We start from the raw sequence: 21,319 nt of genomic DNA on the forward strand, positions 1-21,319 counted from the left end.
TAATTTAATAAAATTATAATTATTATATTAATATGATATTATATATAAGTATCTTTATTATTGTTGTTATTGCTGCAATACCAACACTTGCAACGTAATCGAAAATAAGAATAAATAAATAAAATAAAGCCCAAACATGATTGAAGTAGATAAATCAGTCCAAAACTAAATAGATTTTATTGTTTTTAACTGTTTGGGGTCAATAAATGATTGTAGTTCCTGCGCATGCGTAGCGCGGCTCAGCCCGGCGGAGTGAGCAGCAATGGCGGGCAGTAAGAAGAGCGCCCTGCTGTCCTCTTTAGCGGACTATGGAGACGATTCAGAGCCGGAGTCCGAGCCAGAGATCGATGAGCAAGGTACAGACAGCCTTTAGGGTTTAAAATCAGACACAGCGAGAGGCTTTATCAGTCAGAACTCAGACTAAAGCGAGTTTAGCTCCAGCGCTGCACTTAGCCTGCAGCTAACGCTCGGGTCCACTGCGCATCTCTGAGGTAATGTCCTTCTGAAGAGGATGTCCGGCTCTTTCAGAGTTTCTTCAGGTGTTTGGATGTTGGGTGATTCAGTAGGACAGCAGAGCTAACTTTACCATAAACCAGCGGATCTGCTTCTGTTTACAGTTCCTCACTTTCTCTAATCTGACCAGACCTCAGGCCAGTCTTCAGGCCAGTCCTCAGAGCAGACCTCAGATCAGACCTCAGATCAGACCTCAGAGCAGACCTCAGATCAGACCTCAGATCAGACCTCAGGCCAGACCTCAGATCAGACCTCAGATCAGACCTCAGATCAGTCCTCAGATCAGACCTCAGATCAGACCTCAGGCCAGACCTCAGATCAGACCTCAGATCAGACCTCAGATCAGTCCTCAGATCAGACCTCAGATCAGACCTCAGATCAGTCCTCAGATCAGTCCTCAGATCAGACCTCAGATCAGTCCTCAGGCCAGTCCTCAGGCCAGTCCTCAGATCAGTCCTCAGATCAGACCTCAGGCCAGACCTCAGAGCAGTCCTCAGATCAGTCCTCAGAGCAGACCTCAGATCAGTCCTCAGATCAGTCCTCAGATCAGTCCTCAGAGCAGTCCTCAGAGCAGTCCTCAGATCAGACCTCAGATCGGTCCTCAGGCCGGTCCTCAGGCCGGTCCTCAGAGCAGTCCTCAGGCCAGTCCTCAGGCCAGTCCTCAGAGCAGTCCTCAGATCAGACCTCAGATCAGTCCTCAGGCCGGTCCTCAGAGCAGACCTCAGATCAGTCCTCAGAGCAGACCTCAGATCAGACCTCAGATCAGTCCTCAGGCCGGTCCTCAGAGCAGACCTCAGATCAGTCCTCAGATCAGTCCTCAGAGCAGACCTCAGATCAGACCTCAGATCGGTCCTCAGAGCAGTCCTCAGAGCAGACCTCAGAGCAGTCCTCAGAGCAGACCTCAGAGCAGACCTCAGATCAGACCTCAGATCAGACCTCAGATCAGACCTCAGATCAGACCTCAGATCAGACCTCAGAGCAGACCTCAGATCAGACCTCAGGCCGGTCCTCAGCTGTGGTTGGATACTCTGGTCAGGGCAGGGTTGGTTTTTCAGGGACTTTTCTGGAGTGTGTTTTGGGGGTTTCTGAGGGCAGGAGGTTCTGAAGTTATCCAGGGTTAAGTTACACCTGAATGCCATAAATATACTTATAATATCCAGCTCCTAATATCTATTAGTAATGGCCGTACCAAGCGCCAGCAGACCCGACTTCTCAACACTGTCCAGTACCAGACATCTTCACCATTGGTCAGCCTGCCATCTGTCTTTAACCCATCTGATGAGCTGTGTGTGTGTGTGTGTGTGTGTGTGTGTGTGTGTGTGTGTGTGTGTGTGTTTTTTATATATATATATATATATATATATTACACACATACACAAACTCTTCACCCGTTTAGGGGGCATTCTCTCCTCCAATCAGCGCTCAGAGCGGAGACAGCCCGATAACTACCCCCAACTTTTAATAACTTCTTATATTAATAATATCTTCTGGAGTTGGTGTTGGACTATACTGTAAACGCTGCGGCTGATCTAACGGAGCTACTGACCGGAATCAGCTCCGGTAACCAGTAGCAACCAAACAAGCGACGGGGGACATCTATTCTCACACACACACACACACACACACACACACACACACACACACACACCAGTGATCGCATTGAGCACACATGCCCAGAGAGGTGGGCAGCCATCACTGTGATGCCCGGGGAGCACAGAGGGTAAGGGTTTTGCTCAGTGGATTGCTGAGCCACCGCTGCCCCACCACAGGTCAGGTCTGAGGTCAGGACCTTACACTCCCACACCTTTACCTTTTAAGGTGTGCAGATGCTCTTTTTAATGAGTGAGTTCTGCTACACCCAGGCTGAGCTGAGCGTGCCCAGCCTCTTTAACCTCCATAGATCTGCACTGCCTGTACAGCAGGACTCTCTGGAGCGGCCAGGCCCGAGTCTAAAGACACCGTGCCCAGTGCCATCCACTCCATAGCACTGGGCTGTGGAGCAGTGCAGCTGACTTCTCTAGAGTCCTGGAGCTTCAGCCAACGCCTCTGAGAGGGTCTGAGTGGCATTTCTGATCTGTAACTAACCCTCTGTTATCAGCCCCTGACCCCTCTGATGCTCTCAGGACTGAAACTAATGTAACACTCCATTATTACCCTCCATTGCAGTCCTCTTCCTGTATGAGTTAGTAGATTAGGTGTGTTTAGAATTGTTGTGTTCTGTATTTCAGAAGCTCACGGTGGGTTGGTGTCGGCCAGTTACGGGGATGACGATATCAGCCGGGTGGAAGATGGAGATGAGAAGGACTCGGGGAATGAGGACAGTGACGAAAACGACAGAAATTCGGTCAGTTTGTTCACGGCTGAGTGTACGACATGCTGGTTGCTGTACTGCAGACTGATTTAGCTCAGATAGCATTAAAAAGCCCAGAGCTTTAAAAAGACATCAGTTCAGCATCTGCGACCTGCAGGTCCAGCAAGAGTCGCCTAAGGGTGCCTGAGGTTTCCAGCACGCTACAGTGTATACTGCTCTCAGATGTATTTGGACACTGGCACGTTTTGTTGTTTTGTTTCTGTACTCTGTACATTTGGAATTATGACGTTTGCTCATGTTGAGACAGTCCACCACCAGATGGCGGTATTTCCTCGTCTGAAAGTTCAGACTATCTTTACACAAGAGTTACGCAACCAGTGGAGTAAAGTGTTTGATTAAGTGTTCTTGTGGGACGGGTGCTGTGTGGGGTGTTGCTGTAATTTGTAGGTGGTTCATATTAAATTCTTTGGAAGCAACACCTTTGCTTTGGAAAAGCTAGAGTTTGTAAACAAAATCGCAAGAGGTGCTGCTGTCCAAATACTTTATGTTCACACCCCTCAGTTACACAGAAGATATCTCACCTGCAGGAAATGGTCAGGACTGGATGGAGGTGTGTGTGTGTGTGTGTGTGTGTGTGTGTGTGTGTGTGTGTGTGTGTGTGTAAACATGTTCTGTTAGCAGGTTTGTTTAATTGGCTCTGGTTTAGTTTAGTGTTTGGGTCGGTTTTGGTTCAGCCCAGAAGCTCCGATCATAATTTATTTTCTCACCTTTCTGTTTTTCCACCTGATTACATACCTGAGTTCAGTGATGGGCCTGAACCCCTCCATCTCCATCACAACTACCTTTATTCTCACCTTTAGTTTAAACAGCCAGCCAGCCAACCTGCCAGCCAGCCACTCAGCCAACCTGCCAGCCAGCCAGCCACTCAGCCAACCTGCCAGCCAGACAAACAGACAGACAGGCAGCCGCACATCACTGTGATATATTAATAAAAACACATATAACCACACATCATTCATAAACACACAATTGTGCTCCCAGTGAACAACACCGCCGCCGTCTGTCAGAGCAGTGCAGGATGTTCCTTTGTCTCTTTGGCTGAAAACTGCAGACCCCGGGCCTCCGAGGTGTTTAAGGGTCCCCCGCTGTGATGTTGACTGATTGAGGTGACGCTGTTCGTTTCTGTTTTCATAGGAAGAGGACGATTCTGACTCAGGGGAACCCCAAGATGATTCAAAGGTATTTGGATGCCCCAGCAAAATCCTGCGGCCCTGACTGTTCAGGGCTCAAGGGTCATCACCTCACACCCTTTCTGAAACAACACTGAACAGAGAGGAACCCCTACAAATCTGACTGTCTAACATTATACTGCACTCAGTAATTCAGTATTCAGTAATGTGTGTTCTGACCTCTACTGTAGCTCAGTCCACTGATCCACTGGAGGTTTTATTATTATTATTATGTTTATGTTTTTTATTATTATTATTATGTTTATAGTAGCTGACTAAAGACTGCTTTACAGTGCAGGAGAGAGAGCAAGACACAACCTAACGCTTCTTTGGTTTTGGGCCATTAACTGTACCAGACTGAGGGGGGTGCTGTAACAGGCACTAAGCAGTCTAATAAACCTGTACTCTATTAATTCAGTTCAGTTCTAGACTGTTTGAAGCAGACCAGCTTCCCACCTAAACACATCAGAATATCTGTGTCCAAATACTTCAGACCAGTGAAAAGAGGCTGCTGTGTCAAACACTGTCCGTTTATTTTAGACCACAAATTAGAACAGCAGATCTCACATCTACAGTGCACCCCTACACCTAGCTGCTGGAGGGTCTCTCACTGTTTACTTTTGGGGTCTTAGTTACAGCAGCAGTGTGTGAAACTACCTCCACCATGTTTGGAAGCTGTACTTTAGCCTGGCTAGCTCTCACTGTGCTCTGAAGCTGATGTGTTTCTGAACTGTGCTCTGTTGCGCCACCAAGAGGAGATTCAGTTTATACAGGAGTGAATTCTGGGAGTTCTACACACCTCAATCAATAAAAAAATCAGGATATCAGATCTCTAAATCTCAGATTCTCTTAGTTAGAAATCAGATAAATATAATGCTGAGAGTGCAGCGCACTGCCAGGCACAGTACAGCTCCTTCAGGAGAGATAATTACTGTTTACTGTGCCTCCAAATGTTAGCCTGTGCTCTCGTCGAGAGCAGTTTTATGAGTCTTGAGGTCATACTTCAAGCCTTAGGGCAAAATTTACAGCCTAAGAAGCTTAATCTGTAATTAATCTGACGATTTAAGCTTAAATTACTTTGGGCCATTTTTCCGTTAAGGTGACGTTGGACTAAATTATAGCGTCGGGGTTGATTCACCGTTGAAAATCCTGTTTGGTCTAGACTCCGGCTTAGTCTGGGTTTGGCTAAACCGGCCGCTTGTAAACCACGTTAGTAATATTTAAGATTCAGTGAATTGAGTGTTTTTATAAATGAAAGGCTGAAAAGCTAATTAATGATGGTAATCCAGATTACAGTGAGCGATCTCAGAAAGGCGCGGGCGTGTAGGAGCAGGTCCTGAAGCCTGTCGCTGCTGCAGAACCGACGTCATGGGTCTGGTATTCCTGTAAGTTTCTAGTTTTACTGAAAGCTTCTCAGAAAGTGTGACTTTTAGAATAAAGTGTTGGTCACGTTCTGGTAGTAAACAGAAACCGGGCCAGACTGGGTCCATAAACAGAGCTCCTCCAGCCCGAGCGTGAGCTGGAATCTTGCTGCACTGACATGGCCCTCAGCCCTGACAGCAGCGCTAAGAATTTCGGAGAGGCGGAGAGACGTCGTCAAGGCAAGTTAATTCCTGCGCTGAAATTGCACTTTCATCAGAAATGCGTTATTGACAGAACATGCAGTCAGTGGAGCCACACCCTGGAGACGGGAACAGCTGGAACATTTCGGCGTTGCTTAACCTTCAGCACCGCACACCACGTTTTGTAATCTACACTAAATTGAGTCCATACTCCGTTGCAAAAACTCAACATTTACCCTCCTGAACTGGAGGAGTTGTTTCTCCAGACTCCGGCTGAGTTTAGGTCTTGAATGGAAAGGCTTTTCACTTTAGACCTTTGACGTTAGTTGGTCTCCCACAGCCAGACTGAATGGTTGAGTTTAGTCCTAGAGGCTGGACCCTGCCCAGTAAACCGACCCTGAGGACCCGTGGGTCAGTCCTCTCTCAGAACTGCAGAATGTTAGTTTTGTTCTAGTGACTGAATCATTGGATTAGGTCAATAATAATGTAGGAAGGTGATGTAGGTTTTATGGGCTTTAAAGTGGTTTAAGCCTAGTCCTGGACTACTCAGCATTTTTAATGGAGATATTACATTTAGGTCAATAGGTCAGCACTTAGGTCAGCACCTCTTGTCTGTCTTACTTATAAAATTGAACAGGTATTCACAGTGGAGCTTTCATACTGAAAAGCTGGAAGTCGACAGCTTTTGTCTGCCTACAGTTTAATACACACACACACACACACACACACACACACCTTATTCAAATACATAATGTAAGATGTATGTAAAATATATAGGTTGGAATGTGGATATTTAATTTGTTTAGCATGATAAATGGATTAATAGTAGTTGCACCCTTCAGTAACTAAACTTTAATAGAGGTCACTGGATCTGTACTGGATCTGTACTGGATCTGTACTGGTCACTTTATCTGTACTGGTTGACTGAATGCAGGTTGTAATCTGTGTAGAATCAGATTAGAATATTAAGGTAAATCAGATTATTTGTTGCTCCATCGTTTGCACACTATTTTTTTTAGACGTCATGGAGCAAATACTCCACATGGCTAAATAGTCCTGCCCTTTAAGGGGTATTATTGTGGTCCTGGCTGTGTGTAGGCCCAGTGTTGTGGAGTTCCAGTGTCTGAGACGGTTGATTTTGCCGCTGTGTTTCTGTCCCTCTCAGAACAGAGTGTGGCGTGTCTGTGATTAGCTCTCCTCTCTCAGACAGTTTCTGCTTTATTCGGCTGTTTTCTGCACTAATAACCCAAAACCTTGTCTGACTCATCCTCTCTGAAGCTCCGGCTTCTGCACTCAGACTAAAGGAGGGTCTGTTCACGAACTGTGGCATTTTTGGGCAGATCACAACAATGAAAATCTCTGAGGCTTCCTGTCTGCTGTGGGTTTCTGATGTCCATAAAACAGCTACAGAGGGTTTCCTTTATTTTGGCCAGTTTTGGTTTGCATTACGCTGTTCATTTTTCATGTCATTGTATGATTTTTGTTATTCTGGGTCGTCAGTTTGTTTATTTTCCTTCAATATGTCATAAGTATTTGGACAGCTGGGACATTGAGTTTGAACTGAAATGGGCTGTGTTCACATTACTGGGTTAAACTGGTCCTAAATCACTGAAACTCCTCCCCCTGACTGCAGCTCATCCCTAATCACCTAACTTGTAATTTACAATTGATTCTAATCACCACCTTGATTATATAGACTCCTCCCCCTGACTGCCATTGGTCAATCTCTTCCTTCACCAAACACGATTATGAACCACCTGAGCAGAAAGAGTAGATCTGAGCAGGATCTGCACGAATATCACATCTAGAACCAACTCTGATCTGGATGAGGAGTCTCTCCCATTAAAGCAGAACGTTTAGAACTTTAACGTTATGGTTATCTCAGTCCAGATCCAGTGTGCTGGAGTGAAGAGTCAAAACAGCCCAGACTGTCCACATACTTATGGACTTTAGTGCTCCGGAAGCTTTCTCCATGCAGATCCATTCTTTGGGAGGTTCTGGGCTCTGGCCTTTGGGCAGCAACCTCGTAGAATCACGTGAACACCTAAATAAAATCAGGGATTAAAAACAAAAACAAAAAACAAAACAATCTGTTATGAGTGGTTCCATATAGCGCCAGAAGGGGTTCCACTGTTTGAGTAAGAACCTTTTTGCGGTTCTATATAGAACGTGTTCTGTGGTTTGAGGGTATCAGTGCACTGTTAATTATTGTGTGTGTGTTTTGTTTAGGAGGTGGTTATGGGGGAGATGAAGGATCCCAATGAGTTGGTTGGTGAGTAACTGATTAGTTAAATCAAATTAATTCACACACACACACACACACACACACACACACACACACACACACACACACTTGGAATGCAGCGTTTACACAGAAATGTTACATATTTCTACAGAAACCAAAAATATGACATCTTGAGTCACACTGAGCAAATAGGTGTGTGTGTGTGTGTGTGTGTGTGTGTGTGTGTGTGTGTGTGTGTGTGTGTGCATGTGCATGCTCTATACAGGTTCAACACAAACTCAGCTTTTAGACACTGAGGTGAAGATTAGGATTAGGTGGAAGTTCCTGAGGGTAGGGGTAGGGTTAGGTTTAGGGTTTAGCATTACTTTGCTACAATAATAATATTCACTTGCCGGTCCTCACTAATATAGTAAAACATACATGTTTGTATTAGCTGGGTGTAGCTGGGTGTTTTATTGGAAGTGTGTGTGTGTGTGTGTGTGTGTGTGTGTGTGTGTGTGTGACCCAGGAAATGAGTGTTGGTGATAAACTGTGGGTGTGTGTGTGTGTGTTGAGCTTCAGGTGATTAATGATTGACGGACTGATTGGCTTCTCTCTAAGCTGCGAGCCGGTGGAGCAGCGCTGCCCTGACCTTTATGACTCCGCTCTGAAGCTGCTCTCCTGTTGGCTGTAGGACTGCCCTTTACTGACACGCGTTCTTACACAGCATGCAAAAGTTTGGGCACCCCAGTAAAACATCTGTTGGTGTGAACAGTTCAGTGAGCAGAAGAGGATCTCTAAACATCTTTATTAAGATTTTAGAGCAGATAAGGAGCCACATATTACCAACTACCAACATCTCAGACCTTAATTAGCTCGTTAGAGATATGACCTGATCAGCCATCGCTAGGAAAGGTCCTCAAACCGTGTCCCGACAATCAGCAGCCGTGGTCTTCTCTAAGCAGCTAAGACATGCTCTGCAGGGTTGGTGTGGTTTAGTTTATGACTTGGCTTAAGCTGCAGCAGAGCTGCCCAGAGAACCCAGTCCTGGGCTGGATTCTAACCTTCAGGACCTCGGAAAGTAACTGATGCCCACAATGTCAGGAGAAGAGCGTAAGAAGATCGCAGAGTTCGGTTCCTAATCTAATGGAGACACGGCAGCTAGTAGGAAATGTGGAGGGGAAGATGAGGTCTGGAGGAAAGGTCTCAGAACTGCTCGCCGGACTGATGGGACGATTGGTCAGATTAGGGGTGGAGCACTGTTCTAATGGGCATTGATGTCTGAGCTAAGTCTTCTTCTTTTATGCTGAATCTGACTAAAACTGTTAGCGGTAGATGAGAACGCAGTAAACAGTATTTTGCTCATCCACAGATGGGACAGGGCTGTGTGTCTGATTTAGTGAGGCACAGATCTGCAGGCCTGGGGTTTGTGCTGTGGGGTTGCTGAGGCTCTCCTGACTTTCCCAGTAGAAATCCTACTGGTGGGGTGGGGGGTGTTCCAGTTGAAGTTTCCCACTCTCAGACACCCCAGTTCCAATGGAACGCAGCACTTCAGCCGTTTTAATAACATGTTGTGATTTTAATATTTTTTATTGTACTTTAACTGAGTGTGCTGTAGAAGAGCTGCTGTTTTTCAAGTGTGTGTGTGTGTGTGTGTGTGTGTGTGTGTGTGTGTGTGTGTGTGGGGAGTAGTAGTAGTTGTGTAAGAGCTTGTCCCCCACACTGACTCTGTTGATGGAAATGTCAGGCTGCAGTCTGAGGTCCCACACCAGCTTCTTACAGATCAGCTTTGTCCTCCAACACAAAGGAGCTGCAGGACAGGGGGGGGCATCCTCAGCCCATCTGTCTGCCTGTCGGCCTGTCTGTCTGTCTGCCTGTCGGCCTGTCTGTCTGCCTGTCTGTCTGTCTGTCTGTCTGTGTGTGTTTTGTCCAAAAAGTAAAATGAAGAATATTAAGTTATGAACAAAACCAACCCTGCAGGGCATTGTGGGTAGCTCTGCCCCCGGTGTTCTGGTATGTGTGTTATTAGAGGCTGTGAGTTTCTGCTGGTGCACTGAGAGCTGTCCGTCACTCCAGCCAGTACCACGCTGCAGTACCAGCGCTCACAGCAGCCGGGCCCTGACTCCTGTGTGCGCCACATGCTGTTTTTACTGTGCGATCAGTAAAGTGTGTGTGTGTGTGTGTGTGTGTGTGTGTGTGTGTGTGTGTGTGTGTGTTTTGATGTCATGGTGCTACTGGGCAGTGGAGACTCAGATATGCGTGTTTGTGTTTTGTTGGATCTGGCCAATGGGAAGTGTGTGTAGGGTGGGGGCGCTCTTGGCACGGTGCTGAAGATGCCAGTAAAATGACTCGGAGTTGTCCGATTGGCCCGATGGAAAAAAAACATCTCCATATGGCTCCGAGCTTTTCCTCCGCTGACTGATCTCTGCACGATATGGCACAACACCCTCACTGTCACACACTGTGTGTGTGTGTGTGTGTGTGTGTGTGTGTGTGTGTGTGTGTGTGTGTGTGTGTGTGTGTGTGTAAATGTATGATCGTCTGATTACTTATAATTGATCATTTTTGCTCTAGATGCTGATACACAGGCAGTGTTTGGACTCGGGCCAGTGGTGTTCTGATTCTAAAGTGTGTAAAATGGTTAAAAGTCCAGGAGAACGTTGGTGGATGGCGGTGCTGGACGGTGCTGGACGGTGCTGGACGGTCTCGGGTTGCTCTGTTCTGTTTTACCTCGGCAGGTTTTGCAGCCGCGGGGCCTGAATTTCTCCCCTCCTGTTCGTGTCTGTGGGCTCTTTTTTCTTCTCTTTCTGGGACGGCGGCCAGATCTAGGCTGCCACGCCCGGCCCTGCCCCGTGTGTGTGTGTGTGTGTGTGTGTGTGTGTGTGCGCTACCTCAGACTTGCCCAGAATAACAGGGAGAGAGAGAAAGCATGAGAGAGAGAGGGAGAGAGACAGAGAGGGAGAGAGAGAGAGCTGAGCTAAGGTCAAAGGAAATTCGACAGTGGCCTGTTCTAACCAGCCAGTTTAGAGGTGTGTGTGTACACACACTGCACATTCCTCCCCTGAGGAATTTGCTCTCAGTAGAACGCTCTGTGGTCCTGAAAGGACTCCTGAAGGTGTGTGTGTGTGAGAGGGTGAGGGGGTGTCTGAGTGTTGTTGAGCCCTTAAAGGTTGAAGGTTTGGTTGACGGTGTAAACAGTGGAATGGGGGCGCTCCCTCTGTCACTGAAACACGCTCATTCTTCTAGTGAATGTTTTCATGAGCTTTATTCCCAATCTGGTTTTATTTTAGGCAACATCTTTAATGTTGGAGACTTTTGGGAGGTGCAGGGTCCCGTTTACCCCGCAGGACTCTCTGAGGGTCTCCGAATGGAAACCTGGGGCTTTATTAGAGTAGCTGTCTGTTCTTTAATAAACGCTCAGACGTTCAGTGTTCTATTTTCACCTGTTTTTCCCTCAAAGCCGCGAGAGGGTAGCTAAATCATCAGAGATGACCTGCCACAGGGTGGCGCTGCAGCGGACGGGCTCAGGTAGTTTCACAGCTAGGTGGGGTGACGGGAAATAAGGAGTAAACGGAGAACAAGGTGCTTTGTCATAAACACTGATTTGGGTTTGTTCCTCGTTGTTCAGTGTAAACGGAGCGTGTCTGAGTGGGTGGAGCTTAATTTGTGGGTTTTGTTGCAGTTTGTTCATTAATTCCATGATTTTTAATTGTTTTATCATCATTCTGATCTACGGAGCTTCATAAAACCTTTTCCTGACCTCGTTTGGGAGGAATTCTTCTGTTTAATTCATCGTTACTGTTGGGTCGAGCAGATCTGACTGGTTTCTGTCCTGCTGTGTGTTTTATTTCATTATTTATTATTTATTATTATTTTAATATTATATAATCACTATTTTAAGCTGTTCTTGGTGTTTATTGAAAGTTTATTTTTACTGTGTGTTTTTCAGAGCCCTGCTTTAGAAGAGGCTTTGGGCTGTGGGATGACTTCCCCAGTATTTCTTCATTATTGATCATTATAGAGTTATTAACTATTATAAAATCAGATGGTAAAACTATTAATAAAGCAGTTTGTTAGTTTTTTGGGCAGGTTTTAGGTTTTGCTAAGAATGTAGCAAACCAGGACGGCCTGTAGTAGTGTGTGTTCCTACTACAGTATAACGCCACCTAACTGTGTGTGTGTGAGTGTGTGTGAGTGTGTGAGTGTGAGAGTGAGTGTGAGACAGCATTCATATTCACTGCCGTATGTCTGCGTGTCTGTCTTTCAGCCCAGTTTTCAGAGAAGGTGAGGAACATGTCTCCTGAAGAGATCCGGATTCCTCCGGAACCGCCGGGACGCTGCCACAGCAATCTGCAGGTGTGCTTCTACCTTTCTGCTCGTTTATAAAAGGCACTGCTGCATGAATATAATCTCACACATATAATCACACACACCACTACCCAGCTCTACATATCAGCTAGATGGACAAAAGTATTGGGACACCTGATCATTCCCTGATTCTTCTAAATCAAGAGTATTAAAGAGTTGATCCTGCTTCTGTTGGAGTAACTGTCTCTACTATCCAGAGAAGAAGACTTTCTACTAGATTCTGGAGGAGAATTGCTGTGAGGATTTGATTGTATTCAGTGATGAGTGTTAGTGAGGTCAGGATGTTGGATGATGATCACCACCCCACCTCATCATCCTCAACTCCCCAACTCCTCCCAAAAGTACTGGATGGAGCTCCACCACCATCATTCCAGAGAACACAGCTCTTCCACTGCTCCACAGCTCCTCAATGCCGGGGGCTTTATACGCCCTTTATAACCCTCTAGAGTCAGCAAAAGTTCCCGTCCTTCCCTTTTTTTTTTTTTTCCACACTTTCCCAACTTCTCTCTCTCCCCCAGCCCATCTCTCTTGTAGTTGCCTGGGCAAGTGCGTGTGTTCGGGTGTGTGAGAGGGAGTGGTCCTCAGCGCAGTGTTCGTACAGTTCAGGGTGGATTGGTATTAATGACGGGTTTCCGGCGCCCGCAGCATCACATTCCCGTCTGCTCCGTCACGATCCCGACCTGCTGCTGGAGATTAACTGTTCCCCCACATCTCACACCTTCTGAGTGTTTTCTTCAGCTCCACACACACACTCGTTACACACACTCCACATGCATGGCCCGTTCAGGTTGAACACTGAGATGATCAAAAAATGAAGTTGGATCATTTTCAGGAGTTTTAGGGTTATCTCTAGTTTTCTGATGAATGTGCACCTGTTATCTTGATCTTGTTTCTTATAAATGTAATATTTTTAATAATAATTAAACCCTATTTGTGAATGCACACACGTCCCCAAACTTTTGACAGTGAGGAACTGTACAGGAAGAGGCTGTGTGACATCACCACACGGCATGTTTCCAGACACTTTTTGGAATCTAGTTGTTAAAAATGACCGTCTGGCTCTAGAATCACACAAAGGCTCGATTCAGCGTCCAGCCCCGGACACCCCGTATCCACCCTCCTTCAGTGTAAGGTCTCTAGTAAGACGGAAAGCAGAAGAGCGCTGGACGGAGTGGACAGAATGACTGAGCAAGACAACACTGATAATCTGCTGGACTAGTGTTCATCTTATATATATATATATATATATATATATATATATATATATATATATATATATATATATATATATATATATATATCACTTATTTACTTCCATTAAAGGTTGCACTCCTCACTGCTTAAAAAGACAAATGAAGTATAATTCTTAAATCAAATTAAAATCTAAAATGATAATTGATGATAGTATCTGTGACACTTGTAATTAAGTTCCTATCAGTCACAGTACTCTGTTTACTCTCAGAGGATTTGAACAGTGAAGAATCCAGCAGTGTTTAAATCATTAGTAAAGCAGGTCTGCTGGTCAGATAGTCGTCCTGTAGTTGGTGTGCAGGTGGACTCTCTCTGTCTGTAGATGGAAGCGTTCTATGTGGTTCTTGACTGTCTGAATAAATCAGCTTTATTTAATAAACAAAATAATGTGTTGTTTTTCCTGTCATTAATCAGGAGAAGATCTATAAGCTGTACGAGAGGAAGCTGCACGGGGACTTCGACACCAACAGCCACATACAGAAGAAGAAGGAGTTCCGGAATCCGAGGTAGGAGTCCAGAATCACAAACCGGGCCATAAACTGCGGTTCTGGTCTGTAAGTGGGTTCTGTGGCCTAAACCCAGCGTTCTGTTTTCAGTATTTATGAGAAGCTGATCCAGTACTGTGGAATTGATGAGCTGGGCACCAACTACCCAAAAGTAAGATCAGGATTGTTTATTATTTTTAATGAATAAATAATGAATTAATGAACATCATTCTGAATCTGATTGAACATTTCCCCTCTACAGGACATGTTTGACCCCCATGGTTGGTCTGAGGACTCGTATTACGAATCTCTAGGTGAGCTTATTAAGAGCGAGCTGGACTATTCGTCATTTTCTCAGGTCGTGACTTAGCTGTTTGTTCATTTAGACCACAGGAGTTTTGAGTGTCTTCCTGTTTTATTTTATTACACATTATCCAGAATTATTATGTTTTGTTAGATGGACATCCTTAATTAAATACAGGTGAATTAAATGGCGAGTTATATTCTAATGATATTTTCCTTCTAAGTGTGTGTGTGTTATATTATAGTAATTAATGTGTGTATATAGATAGATCTTTTTAAAGCAGGAAAGAGTTCAGCAAGTAGCTAACGATTATTGAAAAACTCAATTTAACACTAATGTACACCATTATGTTCACATTAAAATGGAAGGTAATGTACATGTAGCTCTCAGGCCCTGTTTCTGTTTGACCCTTTAATGCTGTTCACAGCTAAAGCGCAGAAGGTGGAGATGGAAAAACTGGAAAAAGCCAAGAAAGAGAGGACCAAGGTGAGACCCTGTATAACCTGCTCTCAGAGCAGAGCTTCTAGAACTAGATCAGCTTTCCGACTCCTCAGTGGATGAACGTTTGTGTTCCAGATTGAGTTCGTTACTGGAACAAAGAAGGGCACCACTACCAGCACAGCCGCCGTAACCACCAGCACCACCACCGCCACGTCGACAGGTACACTCACTCCCCCAGAATTCCGGAAGTGCTCACCTTAGCTGACTTGAGAGCTGGAGGGCGGTTCATCATTCAGTGCTCTTCATTCTTCAGAAACACACGGAAGGCTTTTATCCCTCCAGTTGCCAAAGTGATCCCTAATTCATCACACAGTGGAGCCGTCCTAAATACGCTGCCCCAATCCAGAGGTTATAGTGCATTCTGAAGGGCCTCCTCCACCACTGCACACATGGACTAGAGTAGGGTAGCACAGCTAAAGTACCAGCACCCATGTTCTAGATAGCAGAGCGTCATATACTGTCAGAAACCCTGTCCTCTGCTATTGTTTTTTTAAGAATCATTAGATGCTTATTTTATTTGAAGAGAGCAGCTTAAACAACAACTGTTTTAAACCATTCTATCTAAAGAGTTTTATTCTTTCTTTTGTTTTTATTTTTTATTCTTTTGAAATATTCGAAGCAAAATTAGTATTATTTTAGTTTACAATTATATATTGTATATGTATACAATCATATTTTTGTTTACAATTTGAGTAAATAAGAGAAAGGAGCATCTGCTGTTGATCACGTCAGTGAATATTTATACATCTGTATTGAACCACTGTCTCATGCACATTCACCCTGAAGCTCTCTGTCTCTCTCTCTCTGTTTGTGTGTGTGTGTGTGTGTGTGTGTGTGTGTGTGTGTGTGTGTGTGTGTGTGTGTGTGTGTGTGTGTGCGCTCAGCAGAGGCCCAGAAGAGGAAGAGTAAGTGGGATTCTGCAGTTCCAGTAACTTTGGCCCAGCCAGCTCTCCTCACAACCACAGCTACCCTCCCTGGGGTCGTCTCCGTCACCACCACAGCCAGTGGTACCAAGACCACCGTTATCTCCGCCGTGGGCACCATTCTGAAGAAAGCCAAGCAGTGACCCACCTGGAGGTCAACCGAGCTCTGCGGTGATGCTCCCCCTAAAAGGAATCAGGACTGTTTTTAAAAAGCGCCACCATGAACTGTTCGCTCTCCGGCGACCCAAGTACCTTCCTGACCACAGACTCCAGCACACCCGCCCTCATACGTCCTGTAAACACCACCTGTCCCATATGACTGTTCTTTATTAGGGTCCAGTTTGAGATTCATCCTCAGATTGTTTATAGAAGACCGGATTGTGTTGAAGTGGTTCTGTTCAGATATCACAGAGAATTAACCCTTTATTACAGGGCGCAGAACCGGGTTTCCTTCTGTGTACGTCTTTACCTTCTTTTTTAGTTTCCATTCAGAAGTGATGGAGGTTCGTGTGTACGTGTTGAGCCGAGTCAGCTCTTTCCCTGACGCTCATGTTTGAAATAAATGTGTATTGTGGTATCTGTGGGGGTCTGAGCGCTCACTGGGCTTTCAGGGGGAAAATCCTCAATGAAAGCGAATCATCAGAGAATTGAGACTGAACACTGCTGTGGACGAGCGGGCAGGACTGATTCATAAACCGAACAGAAACAAAAGCATGTAAAGCAGCTCTGCCCCGACTACAGCCAGAATCCAGATCACTGAAGAGTGTAAAAGACAGGAGTAAAAGACAGCTAAGGCTGAATTGGGTCTCTCTAATATGAGTACATATAAAAATATTTTATTTATAGGTGTTTTTTAGGTACATAAAAGAATAAAAGCAAAAAAAACAAACAATAATATAATACACTGCTCAAAAAAATAAAGGGAACACTCAAATAACACATCCTAGATCTGAATAAAAGGAATTTTCTCATTGAATACTTTGTTCTGTACAAAGTTGAATGTGCTGACAACAAAATTACACGAAAATCATCAATGGACATCAAAGTTATTAACCAATGGAGGCCTGGATTTGGAGTGTCACACAAAATGAAAGTGGAAAAACACACTACAGGCTGATCCAACTCTGATATAAAGTCCTTAAAACAAGTCAGAATGAGGCTCAGTATTGTGTGTGGCCTCCACATGCCTGTATGACCTCCCAACAACGCCTGGGCATGCTCCTGATGAGGATCTCCTCCCAGACCTGGGACCAACTCCTGGACAGTCTGTGGTGCAACGGGACGTTGGATGGAGCGAGACATGATGTCCCAGATGTGCTCAATCGGATTCAGGTCTGGGGAACGGGCGGGACAGTCCACAGCTTCAATGCCTTCATCTTGCAGGACCTGCTGCCACACTCCAACCACATGAGGTCTAGCATTGTCCTGCATTAGGAGGAACCCAGGCCCAACCGCACCAGCATATGGTCTCACAAGGGGTCTGAGGATCTCATCTCGGTACCTAATGGCAGTCAGGCTACCTCTGGCGAGCACATGGAGGGCTGTGCAGCCCTCCAAAGAAATGCCACCCCACACCATTACTGACCCACTGCCAAACCGGTCATGCTGAAGGATGTTGCAGGCAGCAGATCGCTCTCCACGGCGTCTCCAGACTCCGTCACATCTGTCACATGTGCTCAGTGTGAACCTGATCCTGGATGAGCTGCACTACCTGAACCACTTGTGTGGGTTGTAGAGTCAGTCTCATGCTACCAGGAGTGTGAAAGCACCACCAACATTCAAAAGTGATCAAAACATCAGCCAGAAAGCATAGGTACTGAGACGTGGTCTGTGGTCCCCACCTGCAGAACCACTCCTTTATTGAGTGTGTCTTGCTAATTGCCAATAATTTCCACCTGTTGTCTTTTCCATTTGTACAACAGCATGTGAAGTTTGATTTACTTGGAGTTATATTGTGTTGGTTAAGTGTTCCCTTTATTTTTTGAGCAGTGTATATAAATAGAAAATATAGAATATAAATATATATGTAGTATTAGTCAGATACATGAGTGCACTGTGAGGAGTGCTCAGTTCGGGAGGATGGTCCGAGGCAGGTCCCGTTGAAGTGGACAGTGGCATAAGAAACTGGAAATCCTGAGAGAACTGGATTGGTGGCTGCTGTGAACGGAGTATCAGCTCAGTGAACAGAGTCGACAGAGTTCTCTAGAACCAGTGCTGGGATGTGAAGCCAACACAGTGAAAGCTGGAGGTCAGAGAATTTGATGGAAACTGTAAACTTCTGCCTGAATGAGCCAGTTATCATATCAATACCTCAAACATGCAGAAACTGAAAGTTGAAGTTCTAGATATGAACAGGAACATTCTAGAACAGAACAACGGGAGATGGAGAGACGTCTGGTGCGTCCCTGGGAGGGTGAGGTAGAGCTGGTTCTGTGAGAGTGGGTCAGTTCTCACGGTTCTAAAGCTGCAGGAGCAGATAAACACGGCCTGAACGTGACCGTACGCTTACAATCACTCCCATCATCAGGAATGCCTGACTTCTCTGTGTGTGTGTGTGTGTGTGTGTGTGTGTGTGTGTGTGTGTGTGTGTGTGTGTGTGTGGTTCAAATTATGGTGAGCTGGTTGTGGTCGTTCTGCCCCACAGTGTCTGACAAGTTATCCATCACTTTGAAAGAATGTGGGAGTCAGAGATAAAGAATGCTGTCTTTATTCCAGAGTGTGTGAGAGAGAGAGAGAGAGAGAGAGTGTGTGTGTGTGTGTGTGTGTGTGTGTGTGTGTGTGTGTGTGTGTGTGTGTGTGTGCGTTGAACAGGTTGTCTGGTGATTTACAGCAGCCCCTCACCTCTGACCATCTGCCTTCTGCTAAGCTGTTTTTCAGCCGTCCAGAAGCTCCACTCCGTCCACTGGGTCGGTTTATTAATACGGCTCATTTCAGAGGTCAGTCAGAGTGATTCACATCAAGAGACCAATCTGAAGATGGAAAAGCGTAATCTGGTAGATTTGTGTAATATTAGATCAAACAGAACATAAAACAGCCTTCGATTTAAAAGAGGAGATCAACATTCAGTTAAAATATACTGTATTAGTAACAGCCAATCAAATCCACAGGATGAAGAACATTAGCATACAGGCTTATGCAGGAGTGTGGGCATCCCGTCAGACTCTGTGTAAGGGGGATGATGTGGCCCGTCTAAACGCTTTAATACACAGTTCTCTTTATTCACTCAATTTAACAGAGGAATAAACACTGGAAATAAACCAGCAGCATGTAATGACCAGAGCTCAGCATGTAATGACCAGAGCTCAGCATCGCTTAGAGATCAGAGTACAGTAAAAACAACAGAGTACAGTCAAATAAACAACAAACAAACAGCGATCGTAACAACCCTGTTAAAAGTGAGGAGAGGAAGTAGAAAGTGAAAGTTAAAGCATCCAGATGTTCAGAGAGTTCCAGCTCTTTACACAGACTGCAGGTTTGGGTAATCTGATTGGCCGAGCCTCTGAAGGGCCTCTGAAGGGCCTCTGAAGGGCCTCTGATTGGCCGAGCCTCTGAAGGGCCTCTGAAGGGCCTCTGATTGGCCGAGCCACTGGAAGCCAGTGGTGTAAAATGCTGGATAGTGAACTGTGTATTAATGATCTGAACTGAAGAGAATGGAGATCTTCTTCTAGATGTTCTAGAAGCTTGTTGTTTCTGAGCAGCACTGATTTGATAGACTGTTGATTTTATATAAATATAAATATGTAAATATATATGCTCATGTGCTCAGCAGAACGAGCAGCTACACAGTGAAACTCTTGCTCTTCAGTTCCTCCGTTTACCCACATTATCTAATAAATATCACTATAAAAAGAGAGAAACAGAATAATATAATAAAATTATATATGTATTTATATATAAGTACACTGAAGCAAAAGCTAAATAAAATAAATTTAAAGAGTATATATATATATATATTGTTTAAAAATAAATGTTTTATAAATATAATATAATATATATATATATATAATATTGTAATAAAAAAATATCGAATTGATTGAAATATTGATTTATAAATGTGTGTGTGTTCTGTTATACAGTGTTGGGTCGGTTTAGTCCAGCGTGTGTTCTGTTATACAGTGTTGGGTCGGTTTAGTCCAGCGTGTGTTCTGTTATACAGTGTTGGGTCGGTTTAGTCCAGCGTGTGTTCTGTTATACAGTGTTGGGTCGGTTTAGTCCAGCGTGTGTTCTGTTATACAGTGTTGGGTCGGTTTAGTTCAGCGTGTGTTCTGTTATACAGTGTTGGGTCGGTTTAGTCCAGTGTGTGTTCTGTTCTGGGGAAACTGACCTGCTGGAGGTCCAGTGGCTTCAGCGACGAGCCGGCTGGTTGCAGTGAGGTCAGAGCTGCCCAAAGTCAGGCTGAGTTATTTGGAGGAGAGACAGGACCTTTGTGATGGTAATGTGTGTGAACCGCTCAGCGCTCTGAAAGAGGGTTGGGGGAGAGGGGCCGGGGGGCCGGGGGGGTCTTACTCATTCTTGTGCAGTGAGGCTCAGTCTGGGAGGGAAAGCTGGCTGCGTTGGGACGGATCAGAGGGACACTGCTCTGTAAAAGACGCTGCGCTGATCAGACCAATCACTGGAGATGCAGAGACGCTGAGCTCGGCTGTTTGGACGCTTCAGGGATTAGAAGTAAGTTTAGCTTTCGGTTTTGGTTCAGTTCTGCTGTTAAAGCAGTGGTTCTGTGGCTGTTTGCTGATGTTCTCACAGGTGCCACAATGGGTTCTATTAGCAAACCACTGTCTGATGTTCTGGTGACTGAACCCTTTCAAATGTCCAATCTAATCTAATCTACTTTACTTCTACAGCTCTAACGTTATCTAGAGGCTTTAACTGTGAGAGGGTTCTTCAGATCTACACACATCATTTCACCATTTCACCCATTAAAAGGTTCTTTAGAGAACCAAAAGAACAGATATTTTTCAGAGTGTAGAAAAGCTGAGCACAAGGCCTTAATCACATAAACCACACATGTCCAAAAGTATGTGGACACCCCTAAACTAAAGAGTAAGTGCAGCTATTCTAAAGTCATTCCATGCCAATAGAACGAGACGCCCTGAAATCACGTGACCCTACGGTCATTATGCCTAGGGCCAGGCGTGGGCTAGAGGGGTATAAAGCCCCCCAGCATTGAGGAGCTGTGGATCAGTGGAGGTTCTCTGGAATGATGGTGGAGGAGCTCCATCCAGTACTTTTGGGATGAGTTGGAGTGTCAGAACCTGAAGCATCAGAACCTGAAGCATCAGAACCTGAAGCATCAGAACCTGACCTCACTGATGCCCTCACTGATGCCCTCCCTCTCTGTGGGGCTGACTGGGGCTTTCCAGAAGAGTAGAGGCAGTTGCTGCAGTAAAGGGGACAAACTCCCAGCTACCCCTATATCCACCACATGGAACAGCATAGCAACTGCCCAGCAACCTCATAACAACCATTTGGTACAGCATAGACACCTTCTTTCAAACCCCTAGCAACCTGCTGGAATAGTGTTTCTATTGCCTAGCAACCCCGTAGACAAGACAAGACAGCCACCTAGCAACACCATAGCAACCACCTAGGAATTGCTGCAGGTGTAGAACTGCTCGTCGCTCAGTGTGTAGATGAAGCGTCTGTACCGG

At 45.3% G+C, this 21,319-nt stretch overlaps 1 protein-coding gene across 2 annotated transcripts; it reads left to right on the forward strand.

Moving 5' to 3' along the window:
- Positions 1 to 244: 244 nt before the first annotated feature.
- On the forward strand, positions 245 to 16,248 carry sap30bp (SAP30 binding protein). Of its 2 annotated transcripts, none has more exons than XM_072681233.1 (11): positions 245 to 356; positions 2,742 to 2,857; positions 4,019 to 4,063; positions 7,845 to 7,887; positions 12,107 to 12,195; positions 13,873 to 13,964; positions 14,055 to 14,115; positions 14,206 to 14,257; positions 14,675 to 14,733; positions 14,824 to 14,908; positions 15,633 to 16,248. In XM_072681233.1, the coding sequence occupies exons 1-11, from the start codon at positions 263 to 265 to the stop codon at positions 15,812 to 15,814; spliced, it is 918 nt and encodes a 305-aa protein (XP_072537334.1). In that variant the 5' UTR covers positions 245 to 262; the 3' UTR covers positions 15,815 to 16,248. The 2 variants fall into 2 exon arrangements, with proteins under 2 accessions (XP_072537334.1, XP_072537335.1); XM_072681234.1 differs by having other exon boundaries at positions 15,636 to 16,248.
- The last annotated feature ends 5,071 nt before the right edge of the window (positions 16,249 to 21,319 follow it).

This window comes from Salminus brasiliensis, chromosome 6 (assembly GCF_030463535.1).
Source record: "Salminus brasiliensis chromosome 6, fSalBra1.hap2, whole genome shotgun sequence".
Lineage (NCBI taxonomy): Eukaryota > Metazoa > Chordata > Actinopteri > Characiformes > Bryconidae > Salminus > Salminus brasiliensis.

Bases quoted from the DNA above. Each gene is read 5' to 3' on its own strand.
- sap30bp (XM_072681233.1), top strand. From the start codon at position 263: ATGGCGGGCAGTAAGAAGAGCGCCCTGCTGTCCTCTTTAGCGGACTAT. The intron at 357-2,741 runs GTACAGACAGCC...TCTGTATTTCAG, and splicing joins GCCAGAGATCGATGAGCAAG to AAGCTCACGGTGGGTTGGTG. The intron at 7,888-12,106 runs GTGAGTAACTGA...TCTGTCTTTCAG, and splicing joins GGATCCCAATGAGTTGGTTG to CCCAGTTTTCAGAGAAGGTG.